The sequence below is a fragment of the Vigna angularis genome, chromosome 5, assembly GCF_016808095.1.
Source record: "Vigna angularis cultivar LongXiaoDou No.4 chromosome 5, ASM1680809v1, whole genome shotgun sequence".
Classification (NCBI taxonomy): Eukaryota; Viridiplantae; Streptophyta; class Magnoliopsida; order Fabales; family Fabaceae; genus Vigna; species Vigna angularis.
In genome coordinates this window covers 39939190-39955711 of record NC_068974.1, presented here as the reverse complement: position 1 = coordinate 39955711, position 16522 = coordinate 39939190, and the positions used below count along the sequence as shown (strand labels likewise).

The window sequence follows — 16522 nt, the reverse complement described above, 5'->3', positions numbered from 1 at the left end:
AAATCGTGTGTTATTATAGGATTATATTAGTTTAATTATTCGGCTATATTACATAGTAATGTTCAAAGTTCACAATGACATCCGAATAATTTATACCACTTGATTGAATATCTAAAAATTTGATTTTTTTTATTGAATAGTCAAATAAGACATAACACAGAGACATCCAAACTTATAAACTTTCATTATTGATGCAAAACAATTTCTCCTTTCCCCACACACAGTAGGTAGTCTACTTTCCATCGTAGGAATTGAAATGTCTTTTGGCTTCATTATCAAATTTTCTTCGAGGCTATAAAGAAGCTACTTCAATAGGTTCCCTCTTTTGAAACCATCCGACATCGTAGGCTGCTGAGGACAAGCATAAAAACCTATCCTCCTCTTCACTGAAATCATAACAAAAGTACTAAGTAAATCAGAGAGAATCGTGAGGGTGAGTAGGGTTTCTTGGTTGAAGAAGAAAGGAGAATAGTTGGGGACTTAGAACACTCTGAAATTTCAAGATCTTTGCTGGAAAAGAGGTAGGGGCAGCTAAACCATCTCTTAGATATTACAATTTCATATTTCATGATCATGAATCTAAGCATATTGGAATTTATTAACAATAGCTAGCTGTCTACTTTTGTGAATCTTAGTTTCCTATTGTTTTCTATTTTTCGAGTTACCTCAGTAAACTGTCCAATTCTACTTCATTTACCGTTAGATGTAGCTAAATATTTGATATATGGGACATAAGACATATTAAATTGCTTTGACCGTTCGGATTATTATTTTATCATCTGTAGTTAGAGAATTAAATTTCCGCATGTTGGATCAATTTGATGACTGCTTTATTTCTGCTACTAAGTCTCCACGGTAAAACTTACATTCCCACCTAGTGAACCGTTAGATCGACCTTAAATTTTGATATATGGACCATAAGATATATTATTTTGCCTTGACCGTTCGGATTGTTATTTTGAGGCCTGTATTTAAAGGAATAAGTCTCGCATGATGGAATAAGTTAATAATCACCTTATTTTCTGTTACTAAGTTCCCTCAGGAAAACATAAATTCTTGTCAATTTAACCGTCGGATGGATCTGAAATTTTGATATGAGGTTCCTAAGACATAGATTTTGAATTTGACCGTTTAGATTATCAATTAAAGTTATAAAATAATAGATATAGATTTCGCATTTTGAAGTAGCCAATTTTCCAGCATGGTTTTATGCCTGGACCAACTAAGGAGAAATTAAGAGTTTCATCCCATCAACCGTGAGATTGATTTGAAATTTTTACTATAGGTTTTAGACATGTACAGGTAGGGAAGCCAAACCATTTTCTTTACTTCAACATGCATGATAGTGTAATTTCTTCACATGTAATTATAGTTTACCTCATGAACTTGGTTGAAATACACATCTTGACTTTGAAAGTGTGAACTAGATTATATTGAATGAATGATATAGCTTGATAGAAGTGTTGTTGACTTCAAAATGTGAAAGAAGAAAGAGATATTGATTCTCAATATGTTGTATGCTGCAAATTCCTTTTTCTCTCTGTAATTGAGGTGTTGTGGGATACTCACGACAAGCTTAAAAAAAAAATAAGTGAAGGAAATTGTTTTCCTTTGAATTATTGATCCTCTCCTTTTCAATGAGTCATATCTTAATTTTAAATTATTTCCTTATAAAACTTGATTGTGTTTTTCTTTAAAATTTGACCTTTCTAACTTTGGATGACCAAACATTACGTAAATGTTCAGAAGAAGATAGGCATGGGAATGAATTTTTAATTCCCTTTTTAATCAAACATGTCCAACCTTATCTCTCAATGTAGAAAATTTTGTAAGTTGGCAAAAGATGTGGGTCCTTAAGTGTAGAGTATAATACTCATTCAATTAGTAAAAATAGAATTGAGTTGCTAACTCATTCTGTAACGTAAACCATATGTTCAATCTTAATTAGAAACTTGAACTAAAGAGAGATTGAAAGTAAACTCACCTGAGAAGATTAGAGAAACATCAATTTTGAAAATTTCACTGCAGTTAGTACAATGGTCCAAAAATTATGAATTTGGTGTCCAATGAAAGTTCTTTCAATCTAGATTCCAAACTGAAAAGAATTATCTCATTTGGAGTTATGTAAATAGAGTTATTACCAAAATAGTCAGCCAAGGTCATTGCTGAAATTACAGAAAAACGTAATTAAAATGTTGATGTTAAATATTTTACTGCAGCTAACCTTAAAATCCAAAAATTTCGATTTTTGTGTCCTATGAAAGATATTTGAATATAGAATCCAACAAAACAAGAATCAACTCATTTAGAGTTCTGTAGAAAGAGTTATGAGTAAAACACTGAGCAAAGGTCAGAATTTACAACAAACAGTCTTGAACAAGATTTTGGTATTTATTTTGAATTGTCATTTTGGATAGTTTCTTAAGGTATTTAAAATAGTCTTGGATGATTATTTAGTTTCATATGGGGAAGATTTATGCTTATTCTCGGTAATTAAAAGAAAGGAAATTTCCTTTTTGCCTGAGTAAGGCAATAGGAGGATTCGAGTCCTGTTATTTTCCTCTTACGAGGGAATATGGATGTCTTACCTTAAGTTTCTCTCTCGTGCTGAGTATTGTGCTTGGTGAATAGATGTTAATCACCAAGGTTTTTATTCGTAAGACCTTGAAGAACAAGGAAAATATGTCCGAAGTTGCGGGTGAAGGACAACTCTTATCCGCGGTTCATGTGAGGAACCGGTGTTGATATATGAAGGATAGAGCCGAGATAGGTTCAATAGCTGCGTGTGAAGGGCCAGTGTCCATTAACTTTGTGTGAAGGATAATAAGTCTATTATTCATGTGTAAGGAATGGAAAAAGAAGTGAGACTTGTGTACATTTATTTGTATACGATATAATATCAGGAGTTAACATTTAATGTTACTATTGATATTTAAGCTATGAAAATAAGTTTATTTATAATGTATATCTATTTGTAATTGGTTAGCTCACCCTATTTATGTGTCTACGATGATCGTATAACTCGTAACGTTATACGAGAGTAGATGATGTTTCAGGTAAAGTTGAAGAAGTTTAGTGCGAGGATGCGATGGGAAAACCTCTATGGGATTTTAGAACATGTATTTTAAATTGTGAAATGTGTGGTTTGTAATTTTCAAGAGTTTTAATATTTAGTTTGTACTTCAATAAATACTCTTGAAACTTTGACGATATTATTGTGTAATAATATTAAGTGTTGTGATTTCAAATGCGAATCAATGCTTTGTTTTAAAAAAAAAAAAAAATTACTGTAATACTCTAAAAAGGGGTGTTACATTTGTTGGTATCAGAGCAAAGATCTTCAAGAATGTTTTGGGGATTTTGGGGAGTGAACTCATTAGCTTATATATTATAGTTCTGGAAAACTTGTGCTAAATTGTATTTAATTTGTTGTGAATAGAGAAAGAGAAAGCATGTCTCACACTGATAACCAAACACCCCCTGCTGATGAGTTCTCCCGAGCTGTTGATCGAATGGTAGATGCATTGGATCGACAACATACTACTCAAGAACCAAGACACCATTCGGGGTTGAATGATTTTCTGAAGCACAACCCACCGAAATTTGATGGAAAGGCTGCACCAGATCGCGCAGAATCCTGGATTCGAGGACTTGAGAAGATTTTTCGAGTAATGAGGTGCTCAGAGGAAGAGAAGCTAGCTTATGCATCCTTCTTACTAGAAGATGAATCTGAATATTGGTGGGATGGTATGCAACAAATGATGGAGACCAATGGAGAAGTCATCACTTGGAGCAGTTTTAAAACAAGTTTTCTAGAAAAGTATTTTCCAAACAGTGCTAAGATCGAGAGGGAAACAGAGTTCTTGAATCTCCGTCAAGGAGGAATGACTGTGCAAGCTTATATCAGCAGATTCGAGTATCTGTCTCGTTTTTACTCTCAAGCTATGTCTGAAGAGTGGAGATGCCAACGATTTGAACAAGGATTAAGGCACGAACTAATGAAGATGATCGTGCCCCTAGAAATCAAGAAATTCCCAGCCTTGGTAGAGAAAGCAAAGAAGTTAGAAAAGATAGAGGTCAATCCAAATCGAATTATGAAGGTTCAAAAGGATAAGTTTCCTGCTAGAGAACAATTGAGGAAGCCGTATCTGAAACCTCAGCAACCTATTTATGGATCTGTGAAATGTTATGAGTGCGGGGGTCCGCATTACAGGAGAGAATGCCCAAAACTCTCTGGTAAAAAGAATGATGCGAAGAAATGTTTTAACTGCAATAAGCCAGGGCATTTTGCTTACAACTGCCCTGAAAATATTGTAAAGATTGAACCACAACAACCCAGTCCTTCTGAGGAAAAGCCCAAAGCAGCAGGAAGGGTTTTTGCTATCACTGGAGAAGACGCAGCGAAGCCAGGTAACCTTATATTAGACACATGTCTTTTGTTTGGAAAATGTGTGCGTGTTTTGTTTGATTCCGGAGCTACGCACTCCTTTATATCGTCTTCATGTTTGGAAGAATTATGTTTACCTGTGAGTGATCTTGGGTATGTTCTGGTGGTTTCTACACCAGCATCGGGCCAGATCTTGACCAGTTCAGTCTGTGTCGGATGTCCGATTATAGTAGCAGAACACAAGTTCAAAGTGAACTTGATATCGTTGCCTTTACGAGATTTTGATATCATATTAGGAATGGATTGGTTGTCCACCAATCACATCCTAATGGATTGTGGACAACACAAGTTGATTTTTCCTGAAATAGACGGTTTGGAACTTGTTTCAACTAAGGAAGTTCTAAAGGATCTTAAGGGCGGTGCTGCATGTTTCGTGGTTGTAGCTCACGAGAAGACAGAAGGTTCTGAACAAAAAACGATGGGTATTTCAGTGGTAGAAGAATACGCGGATGTTTTTCCAGATGAGATACCTGGGCTACCACCAAGGAGAGAAGTTGAGTTCTCCATTGACCTGATTCCCGGTGCAGGACCAGTATCTATAGCTCCTTACAGAATGGCTCCTGCAGAGTTGGCAGAACTAAAGAAACAAATAGAGGAATTGTTAGAGAAACAATTTATTAGACCTAGTGCATCACCATGGGGAGCTCCAGTGTTACTCGTGAAAAAGAAAGACGGAAGTTCGAGGTTGTGTGTTGACTACCGACAGTTAAACAAACTGACAATCAAGAACAAGTATCCATTGCCGAGGATTGACGACCTATTGGATCAACTACGAGGGGCAAGTATATTCTCTAAAATTGACTTGAGGTCTGGTTATCATCAAGTTTTGGTCAAGTCTGAGGATGTGCAGAAGACCGCTTTTAGATCGCGTTATGGGCACTATGAGTATGTAGTGATGCCATTTGGAGTTACAAATGCTCCTGCAATTTTTATGGATTATATGAATCGGATTTTTCGACCCTACCTAGATAAGTTTGTCGTTGTATTTATTGATGACATTCTCATATATTCCAAAAGTCGAGAAGATCATGCAGAGCATTTGCGGCTAGTATTGAAAATTCTGAGAGAGCACCAATTGTATGGGAAGTTGTCAAAGTGTGAGTTCTGGTTGGACGAAGTTCAATTTTTGGGTCATGTTATTTCAGCACAAGGAATTTCTGTGGACCCAACGAAGGTTGAAGCAGTGCTTAAATGGGAACGTCCAAAGATTGTGACTGAAGTTAGAAGTTTTGTGGGCCTAGCAGGTTATTATCGGAGGTTTGTAGAAGGTTTCTCCAAGATTGTGGGTCCTTTAACTCAGTTAACTCGTAAAGACCAACCTTTCTCATGGACAGACAAGTGTGAAGCAATTTTTGAGGAAATGAAGAGAAGGTTGACTAGTGCTCCAGTTCTAGCCATTCCAGATACTACTAAGAGCTTGGAAGTGTTCTGTGATGCTTCATATCAAGGACTTGGATGTGTGTTAATGCAAGAGAGAAGACCAATAGCTTATGCATCAAGGCAGTTAAAAGTGCATGAGAAAAATTATCCCACACACGATATCGAGTTAGCAGCAGTAGTGTTCGCGTTGAAGTCTTGGAGACACTACCTTTATGGAGCACATTTTCAAGTATTCAGCGACCATAAGAGTTTGAAGTACCTCTTTGATCAAAAGGAGTTGAATATGCGTCAGAGGAGATGGATGGAATACTTGAAAGATTATGATTTTGAGTTGCAATACCATCCAGGAAAAGCAAATGTAGTAGCAGATGCCTTGAGTCGGAAGCGTATTCAGATATCAGCTTTGATGGTAAAGGAGTTGGAGTTAATTGAAAAGTTCAGAGATATGAATCTCGGTTGGCAATTAAATCAAGATCACATTTGGTTTGGTCACTTATCGATCATGAACGACTTCTTGGAAGAAATCAAGGCAGAACAGAAAGAAGATACTAGTTTGCAACATATATTGGAATCGTTGGGCTCAGAACAAGCTAAGGAATTCTCCATGGGGACAGATAACATTCTTCGCTTCAAAAATAGAGTATGTGTTCCAGCAAAGATGGAAATAAAGAAAAGAATTCTTGAAGAAGGACATAAGAGTCGTCTTAGCATACATCCAGGTATGACTAAGATGTATAAGGATTTGAAAGAATCTTTTTGGTGGAGCGGAATGAAGAAAGATGTGGCAGAATATGTATCATCATGTTTAGTTTGTCAGAAGGCCAAGATTGAGCACCAAAAACCAGGGGGAATGCTATAACAGTTATATATTCCTCGATGGAAATGGGATAGCATCTCAATGGATTTCGTGACTCATCTACCAAGATCAACAAAGGGCCATGACTCCATTTGGGTAATTGTAGATAGGTTGACGAAGTGCGCCCACTTTTTACCAATCAACCAAAGGTCGTCCTTGGATAAGCTAGCAGAACTTTATGTTAGAGAAATAATAAGATTACATGGTGTGCCATCCAATATCATTTCTGATCGTGATCCAAGATTTACGTCAAGATTTTGGAAGAAATTACAAGAGGCTTTGGGTACGAAGCTTAGGATGAGTTCAGCATATCATCCACAAACAGATGGACAATCTGAAAGAACTATTCAATCTCTGGAAGATCTATTGAGGACGTGTGTGTTGGATCATCTAGGAAATTGGAACGACATTCTACCATTGGTGGAATTCACCTACAACAACAGTTTTCATTCCAGCATAGGGATGGCGCCATATGAAGCCTTGTATGGGAGAAGATGTAGGACACCTCTATGTTGGTATCAAGATGGAGAAGCAGTTACACTAGGTCCTGAGTTGTTACAACAAACGACAGACAAAGTTAAGTTGATACAAGAAAGGATGCGTGCAACTCAAAGCAGACAGAAGTCTTATGCAGATAAGAGAAGAAGACCACTTGAATTTGAAGTAGGAGACCATGTGTTCCTTCGTGTATCTCAGATAACAGGCGTAGGAAGAGCTATCAGGTCAAAGAAATTGTCTCCGAAGTTTCTTGGACCATTTGAGATCATTAAAAGGATTGGACCAGTAGCATATGAAATCGCACTACCTCCACAATTAGCGAATCTACACAATGTGTTTCATGTATCACAGTTGAGGAAGTATGTGTCAAGACCAGATCATGTGCTGGAGATGGATGACGTTCAAGTTAAAGGAGATTTATCTTTAGATGTCAAACCTGTGCGAATTTTGGATCATCAAACTAAACAACTCAGAGGAAAGAGCGTCAGCACAGTGAAAGTATTGTGGAATGAGAGCACACAAGAGATGACTTGGGAATTAGAAGATCATGTTAGGAAAACCTATCCGTATCTATTCTCCGGATGACCATAATTTTCGAGGACGAAAATTTTTGTGGTTGGGGAGATTGTAAGACCCAAAATAATTACGATCGATATTATTTTGTTTATATATAATTTAGTTGTAAGAATCTCTTGTTATGTGACAATATTCATAAAATCGTGTGTTATTATAGGATTATATTAGTTTAATTATTCGGCTATATTACATAGTAATGTTCAAAGTTCACAATGACATCCGAATAATTTATACCACTTGATTGAATATCTAAAAATTTGATTTTTTTTATTGAATAGTCAAATAAGACATAACACAGAGACATCCAAACTTATAAACTTTCATTATTGATGCAAAACAATTTCTCCTTTCCCCACACACAGTAGGTAGTCTACTTTCCATCGTAGGAATTGAAATGTCTTTTGGCTTCATTATCAAATTTTCTTCGAGGCTATAAAGAAGCTACTTCAATAGGTTCCCTCTTTTGAAACCATCCGACATCGTAGGCTGCTGAGGACAAGCATAAAAACCTATCCTCCTCTTCACTGAAATCATAACAAAAGTACTAAGTAAATCAGAGAGAATCGTGAGGGTGAGTAGGGTTTCTTGGTTGAAGAAGAAAGGAGAATAGTTGGGGACTTAGAACACTCTGAAATTTCAAGATCTTTGCTGGAAAAGAGGTAGGGGCAGCTAAACCATCTCTTAGATATTACAATTTCATATTTCATGATCATGAATCTAAGCATATTGGAATTTATTAACAATAGCTAGCTGTCTACTTTTGTGAATCTTAGTTTCCTATTGTTTTCTATTTTTCGAGTTACCTCAGTAAACTGTCCAATTCTACTTCATTTACCGTTAGATGTAGCTAAATATTTGATATATGGGACATAAGACATATTAAATTGCTTTGACCGTTCGGATTATTATTTTATCATCTGTAGTTAGAGAATTAAATTTCCGCATGTTGGATCAATTTGATGACTGCTTTATTTCTGCTACTAAGTCTCCACGGTAAAACTTACATTCCCACCTAGTGAACCGTTAGATCGACCTTAAATTTTGATATATGGACCATAAGATATATTATTTTGCCTTGACCGTTCGGATTGTTATTTTGAGGCCTGTATTTAAAGGAATAAGTCTCGCATGATGGAATAAGTTAATAATCACCTTATTTTCTGTTACTAAGTTCCCTCAGGAAAACATAAATTCTTGTCAATTTAACCGTCGGATGGATCTGAAATTTTGATATGAGGTTCCTAAGACATAGATTTTGAATTTGACCGTTTAGATTATCAATTAAAGTTATAAAATAATAGATATAGATTTCGCATTTTGAAGTAGCCAATTTTCCAGCATGGTTTTATGCCTGGACCAACTAAGGAGAAATTAAGAGTTTCATCCCATCAACCGTGAGATTGATTTGAAATTTTTACTATAGGTTTTAGACATGTACAGGTAGGGAAGCCAAACCATTTTCTTTACTTCAACATGCATGATAGTGTAATTTCTTCACATGTAATTATAGTTTACCTCATGAACTTGGTTGAAATACACATCTTGACTTTGAAAGTGTGAACTAGATTATATTGAATGAATGATATAGCTTGATAGAAGTGTTGTTGACTTCAAAATGTGAAAGAAGAAAGAGATATTGATTCTCAATATGTTGTATGCTGCAAATTCCTTTTTCTCTCTGTAATTGAGGTGTTGTGGGATACTCACGGCAAGCTTAAAAAAAAAATAAGTGAAGGAAATTGTTTTCCTTTGAATTATTGATCCTCTCCTTTTCAATGAGTCATATCTTAATTTTAAATTATTTCCTTATAAAACTTGATTGTGTTTTTCTTTAAAATTTGACCTTTCTAACTTTGGATGACCAAACATTACGTAAATGTTCAGAAGAAGATAGGCATGGGAATGAATTTTTAATTCCCTTTTTAATCAAACATGTCCAACCTTATCTCTCAATGTAGAAAATTTTGTAAGTTGTCAAAAGATGTGGGTCCTTAAGTGTAGAGTATAATACTCATTCAATTAGTAAAAATAGAATTGAGTTGCTAACTCATTCTGTAACGTAAACCATATGTTCAATCTTAATTAGAAACTTGAACTAAAGAGAGATTGAAAGTAAACTCACCTGAGAAGATTAGAGAAACATCAATTTTGAAAATTTCACTGCAGTTAGTACAATGGTCCAAAAATTATGAATTTGGTGTCCAATGAAAGTTCTTTCAATCTAGATTCCAAACTGAAAAGAATTATCTCATTTGGAGTTATGTAAATAGAGTTATTACCAAAATAGTCAGCCAAGGTCATTGCTGAAATTACAGAAAAACGTAATTAAAATGTTGATGTTAAATATTTTACTGCAGCTAACCTTAAAATCCAAAAATTTCGATTTTTGTGTCCTATGAAAGATATTTGAATATAGAATCCAACAAAACAAGAATCAACTCATTTAGAGTTCTGTAGAAAGAGTTATGAGTAAAACACTGAGCAAAGGTCAGAATTTACAACAAACAGTCTTGAACAAGATTTTGGTATTTATTTTGAATTGTCATTTTGGATAGTTTCTTAAGGTATTTAAAATAGTCTTGGATGATTATTTAGTTTCATATGGGGAAGATTTATGCTTATTCTCGGTAATTAAAAGAAAGGAAATTTCCTTTTTGCCTGAGTAAGGCAATAGGAGGATTCGAGTCCTGTTATTTTCCTCTTACGAGGGAATATGGATGTCTTACCTTAAGTTTCTCTCTCGTGCTGAGTATTGTGCTTGGTGAATAGATGTTAATCACCAAGGTTTTTATTCGTAAGACCTTGAAGAACAAGGAAAATATGTCCGAAGTTGCGGGTGAAGGACAACTCTTATCCGCGGTTCATGTGAGGAACCGGTGTTGATATATGAAGGATAGAGCCGAGATAGGTTCAATAGCTACGTGTGAAGGGCCAGTGTCCATTAACTTTGTGTGAAGGATAATAAGTCTATTATTCATGTGTAAGGAATGGAAAAAGAAGTGAGACTTGTGTACATTTATTTGTATACGATATAATATCAGGAGTTAACATTTAATGTTACTATTGATATTTAAGCTATGAAAATAAGTTTATTTATAATGTATATCTATTTGTAATTGGTTAGCTCACCCTATTTATGTGTCTACGATGATCGTATAACTCGTAACGTTATACGAGAGTAGATGATGTTTCAGGTAAAGTTGAAGAAGTTTAGTGCGAGGATGCGATGGGAAAACCTCTATGGGATTTTAGAACATGTATTTTAAATTGTGAAATGTGTGGTTTGTAATTTTCAAGAGTTTTAATATTTAGTTTGTACTTCAATAAATACTCTTGAAACTTTGACGATATTATTGTGTAATAATATTAAGTGTTGTGATTTCAAATGCGAATCAATGCTTTGTTTTAAAAAAAAAAAAAATTACTGTAATACTCTAAAAAGGGGTGTTACAAAACGCCCGTCCAGAGTGAGATGACCGCCCAAAAATGGCAATCTGGCCGAGCGTCTAGCCATTTGGACGTCCGCCCTAAGATGACAATCAAGACGAACGTCCACCCATTTGACGTCCGCCCCAAGATGGCATGTCCGTTCAAAATGACGAGCGGCCACCCGTGTCAAGCAACAAAGACCGAACGCCCAAATAAACATTAGTCCGAGTTTGCATGGATCCAGCGGTTTTCCAAAAATGACGCCCATCCATGCACGGACAACCCCTTCGCACAATAAAATTATGCTTGGGCTTCGGGGGCTTATGTACTGATAGGTCCTCCCGGCACAAGACACGCCCGCCCAGTAATCCGGGCGTCCGCCAAATAGTCTAGGACCGTCCATCCTTAGAAACAGGACGATCGCCCAAGGACTGGGTCCGCCAATGTGGAGCGTCCGCCCAATGTGGAACGTCCTCCCAAGAGGTGGACGTTCGCCCAAAGAAGTAGGACGTCCGCCCAAGAGCTGAACGTCCGCCCAAGGTTGGCATGTCCGCCCAATGTGGGGCGTCCGCCCAATGTGGGGCGTCCGCCCAATGTGGAACGTCCGCCCAAGAGTAGGACGTTCGCCCGAGGACCGGACGTCCGCCCAAGAGCTGGACGTCCGCCCAAGAAGTAGGACGTCCGCCCAAGAGCTGAACGTCCGCCCAAGGTTGGCATGTCCGCCCAATGTGGGGCGTCCGCCCAATGTGGAACGTCCGCCCAAGAGTAGGACGTTCGCCCGAGGACCGGACGTCCGCCCAAGAGCCGGACGTCCGCTCAAGAGCTGGACGTCCGCCCAAGAGATGGACGTCCGCCCAAGAGCTGGACGTCCGCCCAAGGATCGGACGTCCGCCCAAGAGCTGGACGCCCACCTAGGGTAACATCCCTGGCCGACCATCATTCCCAACCGACGCACTTCGCTGATTACACGGTTAAACGCTAAATGACACATTAAGTCCTTAATGAAGATTAAGGTATTATTGGGCCGTTCCCAGGCCCCCAAAAGGTAAAAGCCCATTACAACTCACTATAAATAAAGGTCTCAGGTATGAACTCGGACCAACTTGATAACGATGCATACACGCATCACAATCGCTCTGTCATATTACTGACTTGAGCGTCGGAGTGCCTTTAGCAGGTACCCGGCCCCTCCCCAACTGGGAGGGTGGAGCAGCGCCAAGGAGAGGGAGGACGCCCGCCCAGCTTGGAGCTGAAAGCAAAGGATCATCCGCCAGGAGAGGAGGACGCCCGTCCAGCTTGGTGCAGAGAGCGAGCGTCCGGATTGGAGGACGTCCGCCCGGTTTGGAGCACAGAGCAATCGTCCATATTGATGCCGCCCGCCAGTGAAGCTTGCTTCGGTTCGTGGGATCCAGCTGAAAGTGTCCGCCCGTTTCCGACGTTCGTGATCGCTCGTCCGCCCGGCTCCAGCGTTCGAGACCATTCATCCGCCCGGCCTCAGTATTCGTCGTCCGCTCGTCCGCCCGGCTCCAGCGTTCGAGACCATTCATCCGCCCGGCCTCAGTATTCGTCGTCCGCCCGTCCGCCTTCAACAGTAAGCTCGTGTGTTTTTGCAGGATCCGCCCGGACACAGCCGAAACATGAGGCATAACAAATACTATTTTTAAGATATGTTAATCTTTTTCAAAACGCATTAATATTTTTTATAGTAATTAATATTTAATAGTAATTTAAAAATACACGGTTATTTACGTCATCATGTAGTCCTACAACGAAGCTTTTAAACATGATTGATATTCTATTTAAGGAGACTTCATAAACAATAGAACACTAATATCTATTGAAAGAATTTGAGAAAACATAAACTCTTGTAATTTGCCAATAGAATGTGAATTTTGTTTTAATAAATATCGACTTGTGTGAGCCACGTTCTCTGATTGATAAAATTTTGTAATTTCTAATTAATATTTAAAAGTAACGGATAATAAATATTTTAATACTTATTTATAAATAGAGAATATAAATATTATATTTTTTTTATTTATGAAATATTTATTATCTATAAAAAATTAAAATTAAAATTTAATATATATTTTATTAAGTTAAATTTAATTAATATTAAAATTAATTTATATTTTACTAAATTAAATTTAGTTAAATTTTAATTTTAACTTATATTTAACTTAATTTATACTGTTTTATAATTTTATTTAAAATTTTATAAAAATATTTTTTTGTTTAAATATCCACAAATATTTACGGATCTTTGTAAGGTTTTAAGATATGTAGTCTTGACTACTAGTACCGAATAGAGGACATTTTGGGGAATTCACGGAGCGAGTGGTATTATGGTAATTGTGTGAAACGCATACCTTGGGGCTAAAATGGAGATTTCGTGAAATAAAATAAACATTAGCGTCCACCATAAGTAATCACACGATGTCTTGAGAAGAGAGAAGAAGAGAAATTTCTTTTTCCTTGGTTAAGTTTCAGAAACCGTCAACAAGTGCAGGAGCAGACGCAAACTCTATTAGCGGTGGTGAACGTGAACACTTCAACTACACTCTGCTTCATAGGTACCTTTTCTCATTTTCCGCTTTTTCCCGACGAAGCAAATTTTCTTTCATTGCACTTTTTCAAGCTTGTGGTCTCTGCCAGCTCATTCTTCTTTTTAATTTATGGGGTCCGTTTAATTCTTTTTATGGTACGTTTTTGGTGTTGGATGATCAACGATTCGTTGCATGTTGAGTAACCGTGCAGAGGATAACAGTTGGGGTGTTTTATTTGTCTGAGTTGTTTGCTTGTGGTTTCATCTTCATGGAGGAAAGGAAATCTTTGGTGGGTTGTTTTGGATTTCGTTTCAGATTCTCATTGGATGCTGTCCATCAAAACTGCACCTGTCACTCTTATAAATTTTTGTACTTTTTAAAATTTTGAACTAATTTCATGAGTCAAATCAGAAGGAATCCTGTTTTTTTTTTCTGACCTCACGTCTTGCTTTTGATGATAATGCTTTTTGAAAAATACCTTCTATTGAGAGAAGTTTTCCTGGAATTGGGTAAAGTATCGCCTCTTGGAATTGTTTTTGCATACTGTGTGGAATTTTTATTTGGTTTGTTGGATGAAAAATCATGATTGAAATCACGATCTTGCTGTGCAACCGGCCAAATCTAATGTTCGGTGCAGGAAAGATAGCATAGTTATTAGTGTTGCTTATTTTTTCGTCTCTTTTTTTGCAGATATATTCTGCTAGGGGAAGCTCAACTTCTTCCTCTTTGTTGCAACTGTTGCTATAGTAAATGGGTTTGACACCAGAAGTGTTGGCTCGGAGAAGTGGTGGCAAGCTCGTTGGGGCTCGGGTTCTGCAGTACATAAATGGAGGCCCTCTTTCCTTCAAAACCTACCAACTAATCGTTCTGATTGTAACATTTTTGGCTTATACTAGCTACCATGCTACCAGAAAAACCACTAGTATTGTAAAGAGTGTTCTTGATCCACAATCAGCAGACACAGGCCTGACCTTCTTTTGGTTAAGGCCAACCAATGTCACTGAGTCAAATGGATTAAGGAGAGTTTCTTCCAAACTTGGAGAAGGTTGGGCACCCTTTAATGGATCAGATGGAACATCCCTTCTGGGTCAATTAGATGTTGCTTTTCTTGCTGTATATGCTTTTGGGATGTATTTTTCTGGGCATTTTGGCGATCGGTGTAATTTGAGGATTTTTCTGACAGTTGGGATGGTAGGAACTGGGTTGTTTACTTCACTATTTGGAGTAGGGTACTGGGGAAACATTCACAACTTTTACTATTTCTTAGTGGTTCAAATGATTGCTGGATTGTTTCAATCCACTGGATGGCCGTCTGTGGTTGCCGTGGTGGGTAACTGGTTTGGAAAGAGCAAGAGAGGGTTGATCATGGGAATTTGGAATGCTCACACTTCAGTTGGGAACATCATTGGTTCTTTGATTGGTTCTGCTATGTTGACCTATGGATGGGGTTGGTCCTTTGTTGTGCCAGGAATAATAACTGCTTTCATTGGTCTGGTGGTTTTCCTTATATTGCCCGTTACACCTGAGTCTGTGGGAGCTGATAGAGAAGAAGATGATGATATCAGTTTTCCAGTAAAAGGTGGAGAAGAAGCTGCAGAGCCTTTGCTAAGGCAAGAGACTCCAGTTGAGGAGAAAGAAGCAATTGGGTTCTTAGAGGCATGGAAAATTCCTGGGGTTGCTCCTTTTGCTCTCTGTCTGTTTTTTGCCAAATTGGTTGCATATACGTTTCTCTATTGGCTCCCATTCTATGTCAGCCACACAGGTACTTAAACTTTCTACATATTTTTAATCTGTATGTTGTTTACCTTGTAAAATTGCAGCAAACACATGTGTAATGCATTTGCCTCAAAATCTTCAGTTCAGTGTTTCTCATTGATTTTCATTATGATGCAGCAATTGATGGGAAATATCTGTCTAGTGGAACATCAGGAACTCTATCAACTTTATTTGATGTTGGAGGAGTGCTGGGAGGAATTCTGGCTGGTCACATTTCTGATCGCTTAGATGCTAGAGCCATTACTGCAGCAAGTTTCATGTACTGTGCAATCCCTGCTCTCTTCTTCTATAGAAGCTACGGGCACATTTCGTTGCTTTTGAATGGAGCATTGATGTTCGTCACTGGCATGTTTGTGAACGGGCCTTATGCTCTTATAACCACTGCAGTTTCGGCTGACCTGGGAACACATAAGTCATTGAAGGGTAATTCACGAGCTCTTGCAACTGTGACAGCAATCATTGATGGAACCGGTTCTATAGGGGCTGCAGTTGGACCCCTGTTAACAGGTTACATTTCTGCAAAGAGTTGGAGTGCAGTTTTCACAATGTTGATGGGAGCAGCTTTAGTTGCAGGATTGCTTTTGACCAAGCTAGTAGTGGCAGAAGTAACCACAAAGATAGAAGAATCAAGGCCTAATAGAGCACCGGAATGTTCACTCATTGTATAAGAATAAACTATAAACAATAGGGTCACGGTAATGCTTTTTCTGTATGTGTAGTGTAGGAGTGTCTGTGAAGTCTCATTCAAAGCTTCACTGCATTAAATTAAAGAGGAACATGCCCAACAGTGTTTATATGGAGAGGGCATCTTCAGCTTTTATGCTTCTTAATATGGGTGGACAGGTTCAGATGTTGTCTGTCTGTACATTGTGTGAGATACCCAATCACCAAAAGTAGCATAGCATCTTCCCTAAACACAATCCATTCAAGATTTGCTTGTCAAGAATGAAACTTGTCTAGTGAGTTTGCAAGTGATTTTTGTACATTTTTCAATGGCATCATGGGTTCACCAAA

The 16522-nt window shown here is 37.8% G+C and overlaps 2 protein-coding genes and 1 long non-coding RNA gene across 5 annotated transcripts; all 3 read left to right on the top strand.

Moving 5' to 3' along the window:
- The first annotated feature begins 380 nt into the window (after positions 1-380).
- On the top strand, positions 381-3212 carry LOC128196511 (uncharacterized). The gene is made up of 2 exons (XR_008248860.1): positions 381-521; positions 3045-3212. It is a non-coding gene; the product is annotated as an uncharacterized LOC128196511 (long non-coding RNA).
- A 687-nt stretch (positions 3213-3899) lies between these two features.
- LOC128196510 (uncharacterized) lies at positions 3900-11085 on the top strand. The gene is made up of 2 exons (XM_052877696.1): positions 3900-4410; positions 10940-11085. Exons 1-2 carry the CDS (start codon positions 3945-3947, stop codon positions 10969-10971), a joined length of 498 nt encoding a protein of 165 aa, XP_052733656.1. The 5' UTR covers positions 3900-3944; the 3' UTR covers positions 10972-11085.
- A 2515-nt stretch (positions 11086-13600) lies between these two features.
- On the top strand, positions 13601-16522 carry LOC108340501 (putative glycerol-3-phosphate transporter 1). Of its 3 annotated transcripts, none has more exons than XM_017577940.2 (3): positions 13601-13759; positions 14423-15494; positions 15626-16522. In XM_017577940.2, the coding sequence occupies exons 2-3, from the start codon at positions 14483-14485 to the stop codon at positions 16174-16176; spliced, it is 1563 nt and encodes a 520-aa protein (XP_017433429.1). In that variant the 5' UTR covers positions 13601-13759; positions 14423-14482; the 3' UTR covers positions 16177-16522. The 3 variants fall into 3 exon arrangements, with proteins under 3 accessions (XP_017433429.1, XP_017433432.1, XP_017433430.1); XM_017577943.2 differs by having other exon boundaries at positions 13756-13887; XM_017577941.2 differs by lacking the exon at positions 13601-13759 and adding an exon at positions 13888-14021.

What these genes read in the sequence shown, in the direction of transcription:
- LOC128196510 (XM_052877696.1), top strand. Translation starts at nt 3,945, where the DNA reads ATGTCTGAAGAGTGGAGATGCCAACGATTTGAACAAGGATTAAGGCAC. An exon ending in AGAAGACGCAGCGAAGCCAG is followed by an intron (nt 4,411 to 10,939) that starts GTAACCTTATAT and finishes ATACGAGAGTAG; the next exon opens with ATGATGTTTCAGGTAAAGTT.
- LOC108340501 (XM_017577940.2), top strand. Translation starts at nt 14,483, where the DNA reads ATGGGTTTGACACCAGAAGTGTTGGCTCGGAGAAGTGGTGGCAAGCTC. An exon ending in ATTCTATGTCAGCCACACAG is followed by an intron (nt 15,495 to 15,625) that starts GTACTTAAACTT and finishes ATTATGATGCAG; the next exon opens with CAATTGATGGGAAATATCTG.